The sequence below is a fragment of the Ranitomeya variabilis genome, chromosome 5 (assembly GCF_051348905.1).
Source record: "Ranitomeya variabilis isolate aRanVar5 chromosome 5, aRanVar5.hap1, whole genome shotgun sequence".
Classification (NCBI taxonomy): Eukaryota; Metazoa; Chordata; class Amphibia; order Anura; family Dendrobatidae; genus Ranitomeya; species Ranitomeya variabilis.
In genome coordinates, this window is record NC_135236.1 from 2,852,172 (window position 1) to 2,870,732 (window position 18,561).

The 18,561-nt window shown below is 47.9% G+C and overlaps 1 protein-coding gene across 1 annotated transcript in view; it reads right to left on the reverse strand.

Moving 5' to 3' along the window:
• Window positions 1-17,349, reverse strand: part of LOC143774131 (uncharacterized) — a 267,928-nt gene extending 250,579 nt beyond the window's left edge. The window contains exons 1-2 of the mRNA XM_077261443.1: window positions 16,768-17,349; window positions 16,028-16,128 (exon numbers count right to left, since the gene is read on the reverse strand). Coding sequence (XP_077117558.1) covers window positions 16,028-16,128; window positions 16,768-16,819 — 153 coding nt within the window. The 5' untranslated portion in view covers window positions 16,820-17,349. The remainder of the gene's footprint in view (window positions 1-16,027; window positions 16,129-16,767) is intronic.
• Between the last annotated feature and the right edge of the window lie 1,212 nt (window positions 17,350-18,561).

The window sequence follows — 18,561 nt, forward strand, 5'->3', positions numbered from 1 at the left end:
TTCAGTCAATACCATAAGTAACGTACTCCGCCGCAATGGTCTCTGTTCCAGACGAGCCCATAAGGTACCTTTATTTTCAAAGCATCATGTCAAGGCTCGTCTACAGTTTGCTCATGATCACTTGGAGGATTCTGAGACTGACTGGTTCAAGGTTCTCTGGTTTGATGAGAACAAGATCGAGATCTTTGGTGCCAACCACACACGTGACGTTTGGAGACTGGATGGCACTGCATATGACCCCAAGAATACCATCCCTACAGTCAAGCATGGTGGTGGCAGCATCATGCTGTGGGGCTGTTTCTCAGCCAAGGGGCCTGGCCATCTGGTCCGCATCCATGGGAAGATGGATAGCACGGCCTACCTAGAGATTTTGGCCAAGAACCTCCGCTCCTCCATCAAGGATCTTAAGATGGGTCGTCATTTCATCTTCCAACAAGACAATGACCCAAAGCACACAGCCAAGAAAACCAAGGCCTGGTTCAAGAGTCAAAAAATCAAGGTGTTGCAGTGGCCTAGTCAGTCTCCTGACCTTAACCCAATTGAAAACTTGTGGAAGGAGCTCAATATTAACGTCCACATGAGACACCCAAAGAACCTAGATAACTTGGAGAAGATCTGCATGGAGGAGTGGGCCAAGATAACTCCAGAGACCTGTGCCGGCCTGATCAGGTCTTATAAAAGACGATTATTAGCTGTAATTGCAAACAAAGGTTATTCCACAAAATATTAAACATAGGGGTTGAATAATAATTGACCCACACTTTTATGTTTAAAATTTATAAAAATTTAACTGAGCAACAAAACTATTTGCTTTGTAAGATTTATGCATCTGTTAATAAATCCTGCTCTTGTTTGAAGTTTGAAGTCTCTAACTTATTTGCATCTTATTAAACCTGCTAAATCTGCAGGGGGTTGAATACTACTTGTAGGCACTGTATGGTGATAGTATGGTGCTTTTTTTTTTTTTATTACTGATCAGAATTGTAGTATTCAGTCACTATGTGGTGGTAATATGTGGTCTGGACATGGTGTTGCGGTATTTGTTCCTTGTATGTGATATTATTGGTCATTTTAAAAATTGAAAAATAAATAAATAAATCTTTATTTTTTATAGCGCTAACATATTCCGCACACATCATCATAAATAAAAATATACCTAAATTGTATTGCATATTTTAACAAATATTTAGTAGGTTATAGTAGAGTAGGGCCTGGCCAAAAGTGTCTACCGTGTTATGGTGGCGGCTTAAAAAATCTTTTGGCCAAAACAAAAGCTGCCGGCTATATGTGTGATCTGGTGATGGGAACTGTTAATGTGTGATAGGTGAGAAGTGGAGTTTTTTCAAGAGAAAGCGGTGGAACTGTGGACAGTTTGAGGGGTGGAGCGTGGAGGCGGGGCTGGGGTGGAGCCTGGGTGGAGTCTCAAGGGGGCCCCGAAAATTTTGCCAGTATGGGGCCCCGAAATTTCTAGTGGCAGCCCTGCTAATGCCTAAAGGTCTCAACAGGGAACTCGATTTAATTTGATTAATATCTCTTTACCAGGTGGCCATGTGACCTCCGGCTGAGTCTTATGTTATTACATATTATGTTATTACAAATGTTATTACATATATTGTATGTCTCCAGTCATTTTTTTGTTTTTGCTCATGCATTCTATACTGTTTTTATGTAGGTGGAAGCATGCTGACCTTCTCTATTCGAAATTTACTAACCTATCCCCCACTTGCAGGTAGCCTGAGTATCGTTATCCATTACACTCTACTGGGGTAAGTACCCCGATCCATTATTTTCATTTTTATTTTTATTTATTTTTATTTTATTTATATTTTTTTTCTCTATATTTATTTTATTTTTATTTTTTATATTTATTTTTTTTCAATTTTTACTTTTACATTTTTTCTTGTATATTTTTTCCTTTGTTCTTGTTTATTTCCACTTTATGTGTATTTTATTTTCGCACTTTATTTTCGCATTTTCCTCATTTCTATTTTTCTTTTTTGTTTTTCATTTTATATTTATTACTCCATTCTTTTTCAGGTGGTTCTATTTTATTTCTTCAATGTATTTTTATACCATCGTTATTTTTATTTTTATTTTTTTCATCTTCTTATCTACTTTTTCAGTCTTCGTTTTACAACCTCTATTTTTCTATTATTAATATTTCTATTTTTATATAATTCCTTTTTATAATTTCTTTATTTTTATTTTATCATTTTTTAGTTTAATTTTCATTTTTTCCACTTATTTTGTCTTCTTGCTTCAAAATTTTCTACTTTTCACCCCACTTGTTTCGTTATTATATTTCCCCCTTTTCTCCTATATCATGCTCCCTCTCTTTTTCTTTCACCTTACTTCTATTCTTCCATCCCCTTGCCCATCCTTACATCTCTCATCTTCACTTCTACCTTCGGCTCCCTCCCCAGTAGCACTACACCCTTGGCTCCAACACAGCTGAGCCACCGCTGTTATGCGCACGCGCCGTAGTACCGCGCTCTCGCTGTTGCCATACCTACATTGCGCATGCGCCATGTGTAGCGCCCCCACTGCCACAGGGCCAAGGGGTACCCGGTACCGGGCCTCTGAGTCTCTGCTCTGGGGTTGTCACGGTGGCTAGACCCGGTCCGTGACCCTGCTGAGGGGCGTACAATGATAGGTGTGCAGGATGGTGGTGATGTTGTAGTGGTGCGGTGCAGGTTGCAGTAAATAATGAGGACACCAGGTTGCAGTCTCTTTACCTCTTTACTGAAGGCTTCAGGGTCCTCAATCCAGAATACGGTTAACCGGGCTGCGCAAGCCTGGCCGGTCCGATGGCACATCCAGAGTTCCCTTTGCAGGTGGAAATCTGTGCCTACCCGCTAGCGCTTGTGTGTTGTAGTCCTTCCCTGCTGAGCACCACGGGATAGTCCTCACAACTGTTGTGTCTGTTTCTCGTGTTCCCTCACAACTCGATTCTGATGTTCTTCCACGTCCCCCAGATCTTATGGTTAGGACGCACCCGTATGACGGGGAGGCTCGGAGCTCTTCCGGGACTCTAGCGTCGCCCCACTCCTGTTGTTACCCCCCTGTGTCTTCCTAGGTCAATTGGGTGAGACAGCCCGCCTCTAACTGACTGTCCTGCCGTAGGTTTGAAGTTTGGCCTGGAGCTCTATACTTCCTCGGCGTTCCGGCCACCGGTTATGCGCCTCAATAGGATGTTGCCTCGTCTCACAGCACGACTCCTACTGGTATTCTCCTTGTTGCATTGATCTCGTTTCTCACTCAGCACAATAAACCTCGCTTCTTGTCCTTTCTTGGGGTACCGCCGCTATATCGTGCAGGCGCGGTCCCGTAACATTCTCTCTGGTCGCTAGGCCTCTGTCAGGATCCCACCCCTGACAGGGACCCCTCTGAATCTTCCCCTACAACACCCTCTGCCACAAGGTGTTGCCTGGTTCCAACCCAGTCAGCTTTCTCTCTAACTTCCTGCCTAACCCCCAGTTTTACCAGATTGTGAGGAGTGGCCTAATAAATAGAACCCTTAGCTCCCCCTGGAGGCCAGACTGTGAAATGTATTGGTGTCTGTGATACCTGGTCAGATGAACTCCTTCAGTGCCATCAGACGTACCATAGCTCCCCTTAGTGGCGGAGCTACAGCACTGCAACGAACAGGACTCTGGGGCGCTGCACTCCCCCCCGGTTAAATCCAGTACTCCTGGACTGGGAAGAAAACCACAATACATGTCAGCAAAAAGACATACAATTTTGAAATGCAATAACAATAAGCAAGTTTGAACAGAGCTTCCCTTTATGGGAGGTGAGGACACTTGAACATTACAAACATGCTTAAATACTTTAAATAACATACTATAAATAACTTTTCTAACCCAACCGGGTATTCTACTAAGTGCAAAATCTTTGAACAATAATTTAACATTGCCTTTAAGGATGTACTCGCTGGATCCACTAAAGACCTTCTTATAACACATTATAAGGCCAATCAACTTTTATGCATTCTCCTTCTTTACATCTGCAGGACCGCCTGTCCTAACTGCTCCAGACCTACTGCCTCTCCTTTCTGTTACAGGACCGCCCCTTTCTGCCCGGGCCTACTGTCTTTCCACTACTATACACGGTATAGAACTTATCATCCATCTTTCAGTTCAGAATTACTGAGCCATCTCTGTATGGCTCCTAGGAGGACTCACTGACTAACCCCGTACGGGTTCACTTTCTGTCCTCATTCTTTTACCAGCATTATTAAACATCTCTTACAATTAACTAGCTTTCTACATATAACTTTTACATATCAGCATTGTTACTTCTTCTCTTAAAGCATCATCATTCCTTAAGTGCTATCGATGAACATCCCCTTTAAGAGGGGACCAAGTCTCTATGAGGTAGTGCAACTTCTCAAGCTGCAAGTCTGTTCGCAGCAAGGACTCCGGTACTGCTTCCAGGAACAGTTTCTTCGCAAAGAGTCCTTTCTTTTATAAAACCAGTAGAGAGCACCTTTAAGAAGGTGCAAACCATTTACAACATCAGTTTTTGAATCATTCACCGTCCATGATTCGGCAGTCTCTTGATAACTGAAGCAACAAGTAGAAAACAAACAAAAGGCAATAGGGATCCCGGGTCAACAAAGGGATCCCTTTAAGAGTTAACCCTGGACGGGTGTTAGCAGCAAAACAGCAGAGAAAACAATGAACTATTTACAATCAATAAAGCATTCTTGCTTACTCAGTTTTCTTGCAGTGCAGGGGATGGTCTCCTTACTCGTGGGCAAGCGCGACCCAGGGGCACACGGTGAGCCCGGACTTCTGGAGGTTCCACGGAGACAGGTTCCATCACCTTCTCTGCAGGGGGCTCGTCCTCAGATGTCCCGGCATCGGCCTGGAGTGCGACACACCACTGGACGCCCCGAGCTATCCAGCCGACCTCCCTCCTCCACCGGGTGTAGGTCACTGCGTCGCCAGGCTCCAGGTCGGAATCGTACCTTCCCCCGCAGGGCTCCACTTCTTCTCGATCGACACGGACCTGTAGTGGCTCCCCGATCTCCTGGATAACTCCCCTGCCCTTCCGGGAGTTGAAGGACACCACAACACCCCAGTGTGACGGTGGAGTCTCCGCGACGCTTGTCAGATCGACCTGGGCCGCAGGTTGGGGTCTGTTCCGCCAAGCCATCATCAAGCGTCGAAGGTGTTCTGCCTCCGGTACGATCCTCAAGCCCTGTACCTGCAGCTCACACTCCGCCGCGGTCGGGATGAAAGAAGCGGGGGACACCGGAGACAGGCGGACCTCCGTAGGTTGGCCCAGCCGAGCGATCACACGGGCGTCGGCCTCCAGGCGGTAGGCTATCTGCCGGGCCTCGGCTGCAGCCACACACTCCTCGGACGGCGGCCACGGGGGTCGGCCCATCAGTGCAGCCTCTCGCTGAGTCGGGTCATTCCCACGCGGTGCTCCCGGCGTCGCCATCTTCGCTTCCTCTCCAGTGTCTTCTTCCCGCGGTCTCTTTCATGGGCGGCCCCGTCTCCATGGTCTCCATCCTCCAAAGAGAATGAGGAGGCGGACCTCGGCTGCTGACGGGCATGTCCTCAGGACGCAGAAATATTTAGACTGGGCGGCCATTGTCTTTCGCGCTCTCCAGCTTGTCTACGCCCACTTCCACGCCCCTCTTCTTCTCCTGCGCTCTCCTCAGCGCTGTAATGGCGGCGGTTTTTGGCGGCAAATGGCAGTGCACAGTCTTTGCAATAAGTCACAGTCCAAGTACAATAAAGCACAGTTCCAAGGCACACATGACCTGATTCTTCAGGCTTAAGTAGATCCTGTTCGTGACGCCAAGTTGTAGCGCCCCCACTGCCACAGGGCCGAGGGGTACCCAGTACCGGGCCTCTGAGTCTCTGCTCTGGGGTTGTCACGGTGGCTAGACCCGGTCCGTGACCCTGCTGAGGGGCGTACAATGATAGGTGGAGGGAATGGTGCTGATGTTGTGGTGGTGCAGTGCAGGTGGCAGTAAATAACGAGGACACCAGGTTGCAGTCTCTTTACCTCTTTACTGAAGGCTTCAGGGTCCTCAATCCGGAATACGGTTAACCGGGCTGCGCAAGCCTGGTTGGTCCGATGGCACATCCAGAGTACCCTTTGCAGGTGGAAATCTGTGCCTACCCGCTAGCGCTTGTGTGTTGTAGTCCTTCCCTGCTGAGCACCACGGGATAGTCCTCACAACTGTTGTGTCTGTTTCTCGTGTTCCCTCACAACTCGATTCTGATGTTCTTCCACGTCCCCCAGATCTTATGGTTAGGACGCACCCGTATGACGGGGAGGCTCGGAGCTCTTCCGGGACTCTAGCGTCGCCCCACTCCTGTTGTTACCCCCCTGTGTCTTCCTAGGTCAATTGGGTGAGACAGCCCGCCTCTAACTGACTGTCCTGCCATAGGTTTGAAGTTTGGCCTGGAGCTCTATACTTCCTCGGCGTTCCGGACACCGGTTATGTGTAGCACCCCCACTGCCACAGGGTTGAGGGGTACCCGGTACCGGGCCTCTGAGTCTCTGCTCTGGGGTTGTCACGGTGGCTAGACCCGGTCCGTGACCCTGCTGAGGGGCGTACAATAATAGATGCGATGGATAGTGGTGGTGGTGCGGTGCAGTAAATAACGAGGACACCAGGTTGCAGTCTCTTTACCTCTTTACTGTAGATCTCTGGGTCCTCAATCCGGAATACGGTTAACCGGGCTGCGCAAGTCCGGCCGGTCCAATGGCACCTCCAGAGTTCTCCTTGCAGGTGGAAATCTGTGCCTTCCTGCTAGCGCTATGTGTTGTGGTCCTTCCCTGCTGTGCTTACGGAAAGTCCCCACAACTGTTGTGTCTGTTTCTTAAGTTCCCTCACAACTCGATTAGATGATGTTCTGCTAATCTTCCGTCCCTCCCTGATGTTACGGTTAGGACGGCACCCGTATGACGGGTAGGCTCGGAGCTCTTCCGGGACCCTAGAGTCGCCCCTCTCCACAAGTTGCCCCCTATGTCTTCGTAGGTGATTTAGGTGAGACAGCCCGCCTATGACTGACTGTCCTGCCGTTGGTTTGAAGTATTGCTTGGAGCTAGATATATAAATACTTCCTCGGCGTTCCGGCCACCGGTAGTGCGCCTCAGTAGGATGTTGCCTCGGTCTCACAGCACGACTCCTACTGGTATTCTCCTTCTTGCTTTGATCTCGTTTCTCACTCAGCACAATCTATCTCGCTTCCAATCCCTCCTTGGGCACCGCCGCTATGCTGAGCAGGCACGGTCCCGTTACGTTCTCTCAAGTTGCCAGGCCTCTGTCAGGATCCCACCCCTGACAGGGACCCTACCGAATCTTCCCCTGCAACACCCTCTGCCACAAGGTATTGCCTGGTTCCAACCCTGTCAGCTTTCTGTTCTATCTTCCTGCCTGACCCCCAGTTTTACCAGTATGTGAGGAGTGGCCTAATGAATAGAACCCTTAGCTCCCCCTGGAGGCCCGACTGTGAAATGTATTGGTGTCTGTGATACCTGGTCAGATGAACTCCTTCAGTGCCATCAGACGTACCATAGCTCCCCTTAGTGGCGGAGCCACAGTACTGCAACGACCAGGACTCTGGGGCGCTGCATATGCGCCTCAATAGGATGTTGCCTCGTCTCACAGCACGACTCCTACTGGTATTCTCCTTGTTGCGTTGATCTCGTTTCTCACTCAGCACAATAAACCTCGCTTCTTGTCCTTTCTTGAGGTACCGCCGCTATATCGTGCAGGCGCGGTCCCGTAACGTTCTCTCTGGTCGCTAGGCCTCTGTCAGGATCCCACCCCTGACAGGGACCCCTCTGAATCTTCCCCTACAACACCCTCTGCCACAAGGTGTTGCCTGGTTCCAACCCAGTCAGCTTTCTCTCTAACTTCCTGCCTAACCCCCAGTTTTACCAGATTGTGAGGAGTGGCCTAATAAATAGAACCCTTAGCTCCCCCTGGAGGCCAGACTGTGAAATGTATTGGTGTCTGTGATACCTGGTCAGATGAACTCCTTCAGTGCCATCAGACGTACCATAGCCCCCCTTAGTGGCGGAGCAACAGTACTGCAACGACCAGGACTCTGGGGCGCTGCACATGCGCAGTCCACCTCACGCCTCATTCTGGCCCAGCATTCTCTGCGTCCTTCCTCTTGCGTTTCACCCTGGTCCCCTGCACACTGCGCAGGTGCCAGGTCCCTTGCGCCTCCGTCGCCCTGCGTCCGACGTCATCCCCTCTCTCTCTTCGCGCCCTACCTCATTTCCTGCCCCGGGTCTATTTCACCCACAGCCACCACTCATGGTCCACACCACCGCCGTTCCTCCTGCCATAGGACCCACAGGTATTGTATATTCTGGTACATATTAGCGTACCTCTTCCAGCGCCCTTTACCTTACAAGCCCTTTTATTTGCTTTTCTACTCCTAGTTCTTACAGGGACCCCATTCCCTATCCGTGCTGTTCCGGATATATCCAGTCTCCTCCTCCTATAGTGGTATGTGCGCTGTGTCTCCATTACCTCTCTTTGGCCTTGGTTTTTGACTATTGTGCTGTTTAGCTCTGTCTGCTTTTTTGCCCTAATCTCTATCCTTCCCTGCACTGTATTGTTATTTGACGTTCCTTTTTAGCCTCCTCAGGAGCCACTGTGTCCTTCTTGACATTGCTCACCTCCCCTGTTTTCTTCTTGAAGGTCAGTTTTGCCTAAAGGTACCTTCACACTGACCAACTTTCCAATGATAACGACAGCGATCCGTGACGTTGCAGCGTCCTGGATAGCGATATCGTTGTGTTTGACACGCAGCAGCGATCTGGATCCTGCTGTGATATTGCTGGTCGTTGCTGAAAGTTCAGAACTTTATTTGGTCGTCAGATCGGTGTGTATCGTTGTGTTTGACAGCAAAAGCAACGATGCCAGCGATGTTTTACAATGGTAACCAGGGTAAATATCGGGTTACTAAGCGCAGGGCCGCGCTTAGTAACCCGATGTTTACCCTGGTTACCATTGTAAATGTAAAAAAACAAACAGTACATACTTACATTCTGGTGTCTGTCACACGTCCCCCGCCGTCCGCTTCCTGCACTGACTGTGAGTCCCGGCCGTAAAGTAAAAGCAGAGCACAGCGGTGACGTCACCGCTGTGCTGTGCTTTACGGCCGGCGCTCACAGTCAGTGCGGGAAGCAGACGGCAAGGGACCTGACGGACATCAGAAGGTGAGCATGTACTGTTTTTTTTTTTTACATTTACAATGGTAACCAGTGTAAACATCGGGTTACTAAGCGCGGCCCTGCGCTTAGTAACCCAATGTTTACCCTGGTTACCAGGGGACTTCGGCATCGTTGGTCGCTGGAGAGCTGTCTGTGTGACAGCTCCCCAGCGACCACACAACGACTTACCAACGATCACGGCCTGGTCGTATCGCTGGTCGTGATCGTTGGTAAATCGTTTAGTGTGAAGGTACCTTAACACCTTGCATGCTATAATAGCTGTTGCTGGTTTTCTCATGTTGTTTCATGTATTAACCATACCATATTGTTCATGTTCTAGATATCAATTAGGCCCCATTGTCCACTTCCTCTGCCCTCGCCTCCTTGCCTTGTAGCAGTCCATCCCAATTCTTGATTACATTGCTTAGGGCATTTCTTGTAAATATTATGTAAATATTGTGATATTGTGTATAGTATTTTCTCATCTACATGGGTTCCCCTGCTATTTTTGTATACTGACTACTTTTTGGCGCCCTGTCCGCATTCTTCTGTTTTGTATATTGAAGCTGTATATATATGTATATTTTTGCTTTATTTTACATATGATTTCTAATATGATTTTTCTCTGTATTTTTACAGTGAGGTTTGATAAAGGCCCATGAAAGGGTCGAAACGTTACCTCAACAATTGATTATACCACTGTGGTGTTCCTATTAAAATCCTCACATTTATTACACAAATTTATAATTTGAGTGCGGTTGTTTTCTTCTATTACTGAATGGTCTGGATTTCTCCGGGTTCAACCAGCACCAATTCCATAAATCCCAGAGTGCACGTCTTTTTTCTTCTATTCCCGAGAGACAGCAGGCAGAGGCGTTGTTGAGGCAGCGACAGCGGATGTTTTCGGGGAGACCGGGGTACACCCACCTGGCACAACACAAGGTTGAGACCCAGGATCAGACCCCCCTGAGACAATCCCCCTTCCGCGTCCCTGAGTCTGTACGAGAAGGGATGCGACAAGAGATACAAGAGATGTTGCGTTTAGGGGTCATTGAAGAGTCAGATAGTCCCTGGGCATCCCCCATAGTGTTAGTGCCCAAGAAGGATGGGACTACACGGTTTTGTGTAGACTATCGTAAGCTCAATGAGAAAACGGTGACGGATGCGTATCCCATGCTGCATGTGGATGAGTTGTTAGACCGGCTGGCAGGGGCAAAGTATTTGACCACCATCGATCTATGCAAAGGCTACTGGCAGATTCCCCTTAGTCCTGACGCTATTCCCAAGTCGGCATTTGTCACCCCGTTCAGCTTATTCCAGTTTCGAGTTATGCCATTCGGGATGAAGACTGCCCCTGCGACCTTCCAGAGGCGGGCTGACCGGCTTCTGGATGGTCTCCAGGACTATGCTTGTGCCTACCTGGATGACATCGCCATCTACAGCGCGACATGGGAAGAGCATCTAAATCACCTAGAGACAGTATTAGACAGGATCCACAAGGCCAGAATCACCCTGAACCAACAAGTGTCACATGGGCAAAGCGGAGGTTCAGTATTTAGGGCATTGGGTGGGAAGTGGGAAACAGTGACCAGAACCAGCCAAGATTGCCAAATGGCCCACCCCACGCACTAAAAACCCAGGTCATGGCGTTTCTAGGGACAGCAGGGTATTATTACAGGAAATTCGTTCCCAATTACAGCAGCGTAGCCAAGCCCCTCACTGATCTGACCCGTAAGAACCAACCCTGCCAGGTAACCTGGACCCCAGAGTGTGAGGAAGCCTTCCGCCAGCTAAAGGACGCCCTCACCAATACCCCTGTATTGGCCGCACCCGATCCAACTAAACGTTTCCTGGTTCACACAGACGCTTCTATGTTTGGATTGGGGGCAGTACTGAGCCAAGTCGGGCCGGACGGCCAAGAACACCAGGTAGCTTACCTGAATCGGAAACTACTGCCCCGTGAAGTAAGCTATGCGGCCATCGAGAAGGAGTGCCTGGCAGTAATATGGGCACTCAAAAAGTTACAACCATATTTGTATGGATGACAGTTTTCCCTCCTAAAGGACCATAATCCCCTAGTGTGGCTTAATCGGGTCTCCGGAGACAACGCCAGATTACTGCGGTGGAGTTTAGCCCTACAACCTCTGGACTTCACCATCCACTACAGACCCTGCAAACAAAACGGTAACGCCGATGGACTAAGTCGACAAACGGAACTTGTACCAACCCCATGAACTTCGGTCATCCCCAAACCGATCCGTTAAGGATCAGACTGTGTATGCCGATCGCGTCGCTGAAAAGGGGAGCCGTGTTACAAAAAACCCCAGCACCCAGAATATGTTGTGCAGTCATATGTATGTATAATAGGTTCCATGTGAGATGCATGTCCCTAATGCATCAGCCCACAGGCTGCGCCCCTGGGCAGAGGAGACAAGATATCCCCCTTCTGACCTCCCTTACCTTTGTAATTCCCACAGTAAATACCGGCAGACTCCGGCCACCTGCGGCTATTGTAATGTATGTCTGGCCTGCCGCTTTTGAATGGGCCTGCCCTCTGTATCTGTTGTTACATATATTCTGTGTTCTGTGAGTAATGTGTTGTCACACTAGAAATACGTGGAGAAGCAGTCAGCTTTTATATGCTCTCATGTAATCAAGGAATTCCAGCCAGCGTCCGTGTAGCAGGGGGAGCCATACATCGACTGCCCACTGCCTGGATTCACTTGAACTGGGGAGTCGGGGATGGCCTTGTTGAGGTCGGCTTGATGGAGGATTTGCCTGCAGACGTCTTGCTGGGAAATGACTTGGGGCCCATGTGGTCTGCCTTCTCGGTTGCCCCTCTGGCTGAGACATATCCTGTGACCACCCAGAAACAAGCTTGAGCTGTGGAGGCGGAATCACACACAGAGGAGGCCCAGGTAAGACATCCCAGCCCTACACGTATTCCCATAGCCAGACACATTTCTTGGGCCACCCCAGCTGAATTTAAGAGGGAGTTTCTTGAGGATCCTTCATTGGAGGGATATCGTGGGAAGGCACAGGAGGGGAGAGGGGTACTGGAAGGGGAACAGTTTATATGGAAGCAGGGACTCCTCTACCGGATCACAGCAGCACCACACAGGGACGAGCCCCACTATAAAACGACAGCTGGTAGTTCCCAAGAAGTATAGGCAGGAGTTACTGCAAATCTCTCATGACATACCCTTGGCCGGGCACTTCGGCTGCAGTCGCACCAGGCATCGTCTGACACAAAACTTCTTTTGGCCGGGGGTAACCTATGATGTTCGTCAGTACTGCCAGACCTGTGACAGTTGCCAGCGCATTGGCAAGAGAGGAGATCGATGCAAGGCCAAATTACGCCCCCTCCCCATTGTGGAGGAACCCTTTAGCCGAGTAGCGGTCGATCTGATAGGGCCGTTAGCCAAACCCAGTCCGTCAGGGAAAAGGTATATATTGACAGTGGCAGATTATGCCACACGGTATCCAGAGGCGGTTGCGTTACCTAACATACTGGCAGAGACGGTGGCGGCTGCCCTGCTCCAGGTTTTCTCACGGGTTGGATTTCCCCGGCAGATTATCTCGGACCAGGGTACCCAGTTTACAGCAGAGGTGACGAACCAACTGTGGAAGCTGTGCGGAGTAAATTCCATTAGAAGCGCCCCGTACCACCCGCAAACCAATGGGTTGTGTGAACGCTTTAACGGGACATTAAAACAACTCATTGGGACTTTTACCAGGACCTACAGGGACTGGGAGAAATTCTTGCCTCACCTCCTGTTTGCCTATTGGGAGGTGCCCCAAGAATACACAGGGTTCTCCCCGTTTGAACTGGTATACGGGAGGCAGGTAAGGGGACCCCTAGATTTAGTGCTAGAACACTGGGAAGGGGAGGGCATCATAGAAGGGGTACCTATTGTACCCTATGTGCTGGAATTCCGGGACCACCTACAGGAGCTGACCCAGGCTGTACGAGGGAACATGCAGGTGGCCCAGCGGCGCCACCGCGTATGGTACGATCAGAGGGCCAGAGAATGCACCTTTGAGATAGGACAGAAGGTCCTGGTGTTAGAGCCCACTAGGCAGAACAAGTTCCAAGCTGCATGGCAGGGGCCCTACCAGGTAGTGGGGAAAATAGCCAACACCACCTATAATGTCGCCGATTGTGACGACCCCAGGGTTATCCGCATGTTCCACGTGAATATACTGAAGCCCTACCGGGAGCGCCCTGAAGAGGTAGTGGCCATCTGTGCACCTGAAGCAGAGGATGTAGCCGGACTCCCCTTGCCTGATGGCTTAGGGGAGAGGACTCAGTCTAAAACATGGGACCAGGTACACTGGGGTGAAGACCTAGGTCCCCGGGAGAGACAGCAGGCAGAGGCATTGTTGAGGCAGCGACAGAGGATGTTTTCGGAGAGACCAGGGTACACTCGCCTGGCACAACACAAGGTTGAGACCCAGGATCAGACCCCCTGCGACAACCCGCCTTCCGCGTCCCGGAGTCTGTACGAGAAGGGATGCGACAAGAGATACAAGAGATGTTGTGTTTAGGGGTCATTGAAGAGTCAGATAGTCCCTGGGCATCCCCCGTAGTGTTAGTGCCCAAGAAGGATGGGACTACACGGTTTTGTGTAGACTATCGTAAGCTCAATGAGAAAACAGTGACGGATGCGTATCCCATGCCGCGCGTGGATGAGCTGTTAGACCGGCTGGCGGGGGCAAAGTATTTGACCACCATCGATCTATGAAAAGGTATTGGCAGATTCCCCTTAGTCCTGACACTATTCCCAAGTCTGCATTTGTCACCCCGTTCGGCTTATTCCAGTTTCGAGTTATGCCATTCGGGATGAAGAATGCCCCTGCTACCTGCCAGAGGCGGGCTGACCAGCTTCTGGATGGTCTCTAGGACTATGCTTGTGCCTACGGCTTATTCCAGTTTCGAGTTATGCCATTCGGGATGAAGAATGCCCCTGTGACCTTCCAGAGGCTGGCTGACCGGCTTCTGGATGGTCTCCAGGACTAGGCTTGTGCCTACCTGGATGACATCGCCATCTACAGCGCGACATGGGAAGAGCATCTAAATCACCTAGAGACAGTATTGGACAGGATCCACAAGGCCGGAATCACCCTGAACCCAAACAAGTGTCACGTGGGCAAAGCGGAGGTTTAGTATTTAGGACATTGGGTGGGAAGTGGGAAACAGCGACCAGAACCAGCCAAGATTGAGGCCATAGTCAAATGGCCCACCCCACGCACTAAAACCCAGGTCATGGCGTTTCTAGGGACAGCGGGGTATTACAGGAAATTCGTTCCCAATTACAGCAGCGTAGCCAAGCCCCTCACTGATCTGACCCATAAGAACCAACCCTGCCAGGTAACCTGGACCTCAGAGTGTGAGGAAGCCTTCCGCCAGCTAAAGGACGCCCTCACCAATACCCCTGTATTGGCCGCACCCGATCCAACTAAACGTTTCCTTGTTCACACAGATGCTCCTATGTTTGGATTGGGGGCAGTACTAAGCCAAGTTGGGCCGGACGGCCAGGAACACCCGGTAGCTTACCCGAGTCAGAAACTACTGCCCCGTGAAGTAAGCTATGCGGCCATCGAGAAGGAGTGCCTGGCAGTAGTATGGGCACTCAAAAAGTTACAACCATATTTGTATGGACGACAGTTTTCCCTCCTAACGGACCATAATCCCCTAGTCTGGCTTAATCGGGTCTCCGGAGACAACGCCAGATTACTGCGGTGGAGTTTAGCCCTACAACATCTGGACTTCACCATCCACTACAGACCCGGCAAACAAAACGGTAACGCTGATGGACTAAGTTGACAAACGGAACTTGTACCAACCCCATAAACTTCGGTCATCCCCAAATCTATCCGTTAAGGATCAGACTGTGTATGCCGATCACGTCGCTGAAAGGGGGAGCCGTGTTACAGAACCCCCCAGCACTCAGAATATGTTGTGCAGTTATATATATGTATGCTGACATAGATTACCTAACAAGGTATGAAGTGACACATTGGTGAATAAAAGTAAAATTATCTTTATTGACATATTATTTTAAAATTACAAATCTTTAAAAGACAGGATGTGGAAAAGTCGGACCTCCAAACAAAACCAGGGGGTGACCCAAAGACCCAGATGGCAGTATATTTTTAGAAATTTATATATAATGTTGCTATACTTAAAGTAGTATCCCTATAGGGAGAAAAAAAGGACTAACAATATGGGTGGACGTAAAATGTCTCTTTAAAGGAACCACATGGCAGTCTTATATCTAATTAAAGGGTATAAACAAAACAAGCAACAAAATATATATATATATAGCAATACCCTCACATCATAAACACAGCTTTGGTAACAGTAGTGATGGGTTCATAGTGACCCAAGGGTGGAAATAGTATCCACTCCTGTACAAGAGAAAGAAAATAACTATGAAGCTATCAAAAAAGTGGTCACTAAATGGCAGTGCGATACCCACAATCAAAAAAGGGTTAAATTCATGAGGCAATAGCCAATTCAAAGAAATGCAGAGAAAAATATGATCACAAAGCCATGAAATATTTACCTGAAGATGAGTGGAGAAGGTAGCAATAAAAGTGGGAAAGCGGGTCACCTCCTGCGCCCGACGAGCGCCGTTTCGCCTTTCGGCTTCTTCAAACAAGAGGGGCAATGGAGTCTAGGTAGTAGTGTGGGTTTATGTGTCCTGGTTTTGTAGCTATATGTCGGTTTTAACTTTCTCCCTCACTTCCTCATTCCTTCATTTTGACAAAAGTCTTTTGTTTTTACATCCTTTTATATATTTTAACCGTATTCTTTACTCACCTTGGGTATTATATACGTCCTGGTCTTCTTGTTCCGGGGGACGATGTTTGTTTGGGTCCTTATCCTTGGCATGGATTTGGTGGTCGGCTTCGGATGCCCATCTGAAAACAGTGAAAATGTCAGCAGCCCGGACTGTATATGGATTCTCTGTATACACTGCACTATTCTGCCTATCTTAAGGACGGGGCTGTTTTTTTTCCCATAGTTTATAATGCACTTTATTATCGTTATATGGTCTTGCTTTCCCCTTCCCCTTTTTTTCTTCATTTAGGCCATAATAGCCCAGCGCACTATTCATATTAAGACATAATAATATTAAGACATAATGTGCACCGCTCTAGTGACAAAGGTCTTGTTATCTATGATTGCCATCTCTTCACTAGCGGGCCATAGTAGGTTTTTAGCATTATCCGCATTAATTCCTAATGCTCCCACCCTTTCCCTCGTATTATCTAACAGTAATACGACGTTTACACCATTGGATCCAAGCTTTCTGATGGGTCACTATAATATTGAATATACATTTTCTTCCATCTAGTACAATCGGTACTCCTGGCCTCCATTCATCCATCTGGCCCCTTTCATTCTTTACAATAGTTTGCTGGTTTGCCTTTTTTCTCTATATCCACCGGCTGAATGCCTTATTTTTACAAGTTTATGTGTTCACCATAATGTTTCTATTTTTCCCCCTCTTCACACACACCACACACTTGATATCTATAATATATACATAATCTCACTTCTTTCCCGTCCCCTCTCTTGGCCTTGCTCCGTTTGTAGCCGCTGCGGCATCTTCTAAGGTGAGAGAGGGCAGGCGTTCACTTTCTCGCTCTTTCCCCTCAGCGTGGGGGGCATGCGCCGGTCTTGTAGCTCTGCTGGACTTGCGATCGGCGTCACCAGGATGATGCGCGGTTATTCACACCGTGCATCACCAGACGCGGGGCCGGGAGTCTCCCTTATCTCAGAGCACTTTACCGCCTTCATGCGCCGCTAGTAACGTTGTATACACCCTCCTAGCAACACCCGATACGCCCACCAATCTTATGCATATGGCTGATTAATTCCGCCCCCTCCTGTGCGTCACACCCGGCTTCCAGGACACTTAAACCCACACTAATACCTAGACTCCATTGCCCCTCTTGTTTGAAGAAGCCGAAGGGCGAAACGGCGCTCGTCGGGCGCAGGAGGTGACCCGCTTTCCCACTTTTATTGCTACCTTCTCCACTCATCTTCAGGTAAATATTTCATGGCTTTGTGATCATTTTCTTCTCTGCATTTCTTTGAATTGGCTATTGCCTCATGAATTTAACCCTTTTTTGATTGTGGGTATCGCACTGCCATTTAGTGACCACTTTTTTGATAGCTTCATAGTTATTTTCTTTCTCTTGTACAGGAGTGGATACTATTTCCACCCTTGGGTCACCATGAAACCCATCACTACTGTTACCAAAGCTATGTTTATGATGTGAGGGTATTGCTATATATATATATATATATATATATATATATATATATATATATATATATATATATATATATATATATATATATATATATATATATATATATATATATATATATATATATATATATATATATATATATATATATATATATATATATATATATATATATATAATTTTTTTTTTTTTTTTTTTTTTTTTTTTTTTTTTGTTGCTTGTTTTGTTTATACCCTTTAATATAGATAGACTGCCATGTGGTTCTTTTAAAGTGTAATTTTGTAATTTTAAAATAATATGTCAATAAAGATAATTTTACTTTTATTCACCAATGTGTCACTTCATACCTTGTTAGGTAATCTATGTCAGCATTCATGATCGAAGTGCTAATTTTTTGCCTATAAAAACTTTTTTTCGGACTATGGGATTAATGCAGTATATGTATGTATAATAGGTTCCATGTGAAATGCATCAGCCCACAGGCTGCGCCCCTGGACAAGATATCCCCCTTCTGACCTCCCCCACCTTTGTAATTCCCACAGTAAATATCGGCAGGCTCCGGCCACCTGCGGCTATTGTAACGTATGTCTGGCCTGCTGTTTTTCTATTGGCCTGCCCTCTGTATCTGTGTGATATATTCTGTGTGCTGTGAATAAAGGGAATTAGACCTACTGGTAATTCAGTTTCCAGGTAGTCCCTCAGGACAGCACCATGGAGGACGTCCTTCCTTGACCTATAGCGGGACTTATGTCTGGACTAATGACTCGTATAAATGCAGTTTCGAATCATTTCAAGTGTCGGAAGATTTTTACTACCACCACCACCTTCATCGATTCAGAGTCCGGACTCCCTGTGTGTAACATCAAGTAATACAGGAGTGATGTTCCACGTTCTCGTTCAGCGCTTCTAATGAGAAGCCCGACGTTGGTAATGGCAGGAGATATTACCTGCCGGATGGTGTATTCCTTAGTTTCAATGATATATAACCCTTCTTGGGGTTAGACATTAAGGATTTGGAAGAGACGTGATCTCCTGGATGAGTAATGTGTGTACATCCCAATGCTCTGCCATTAT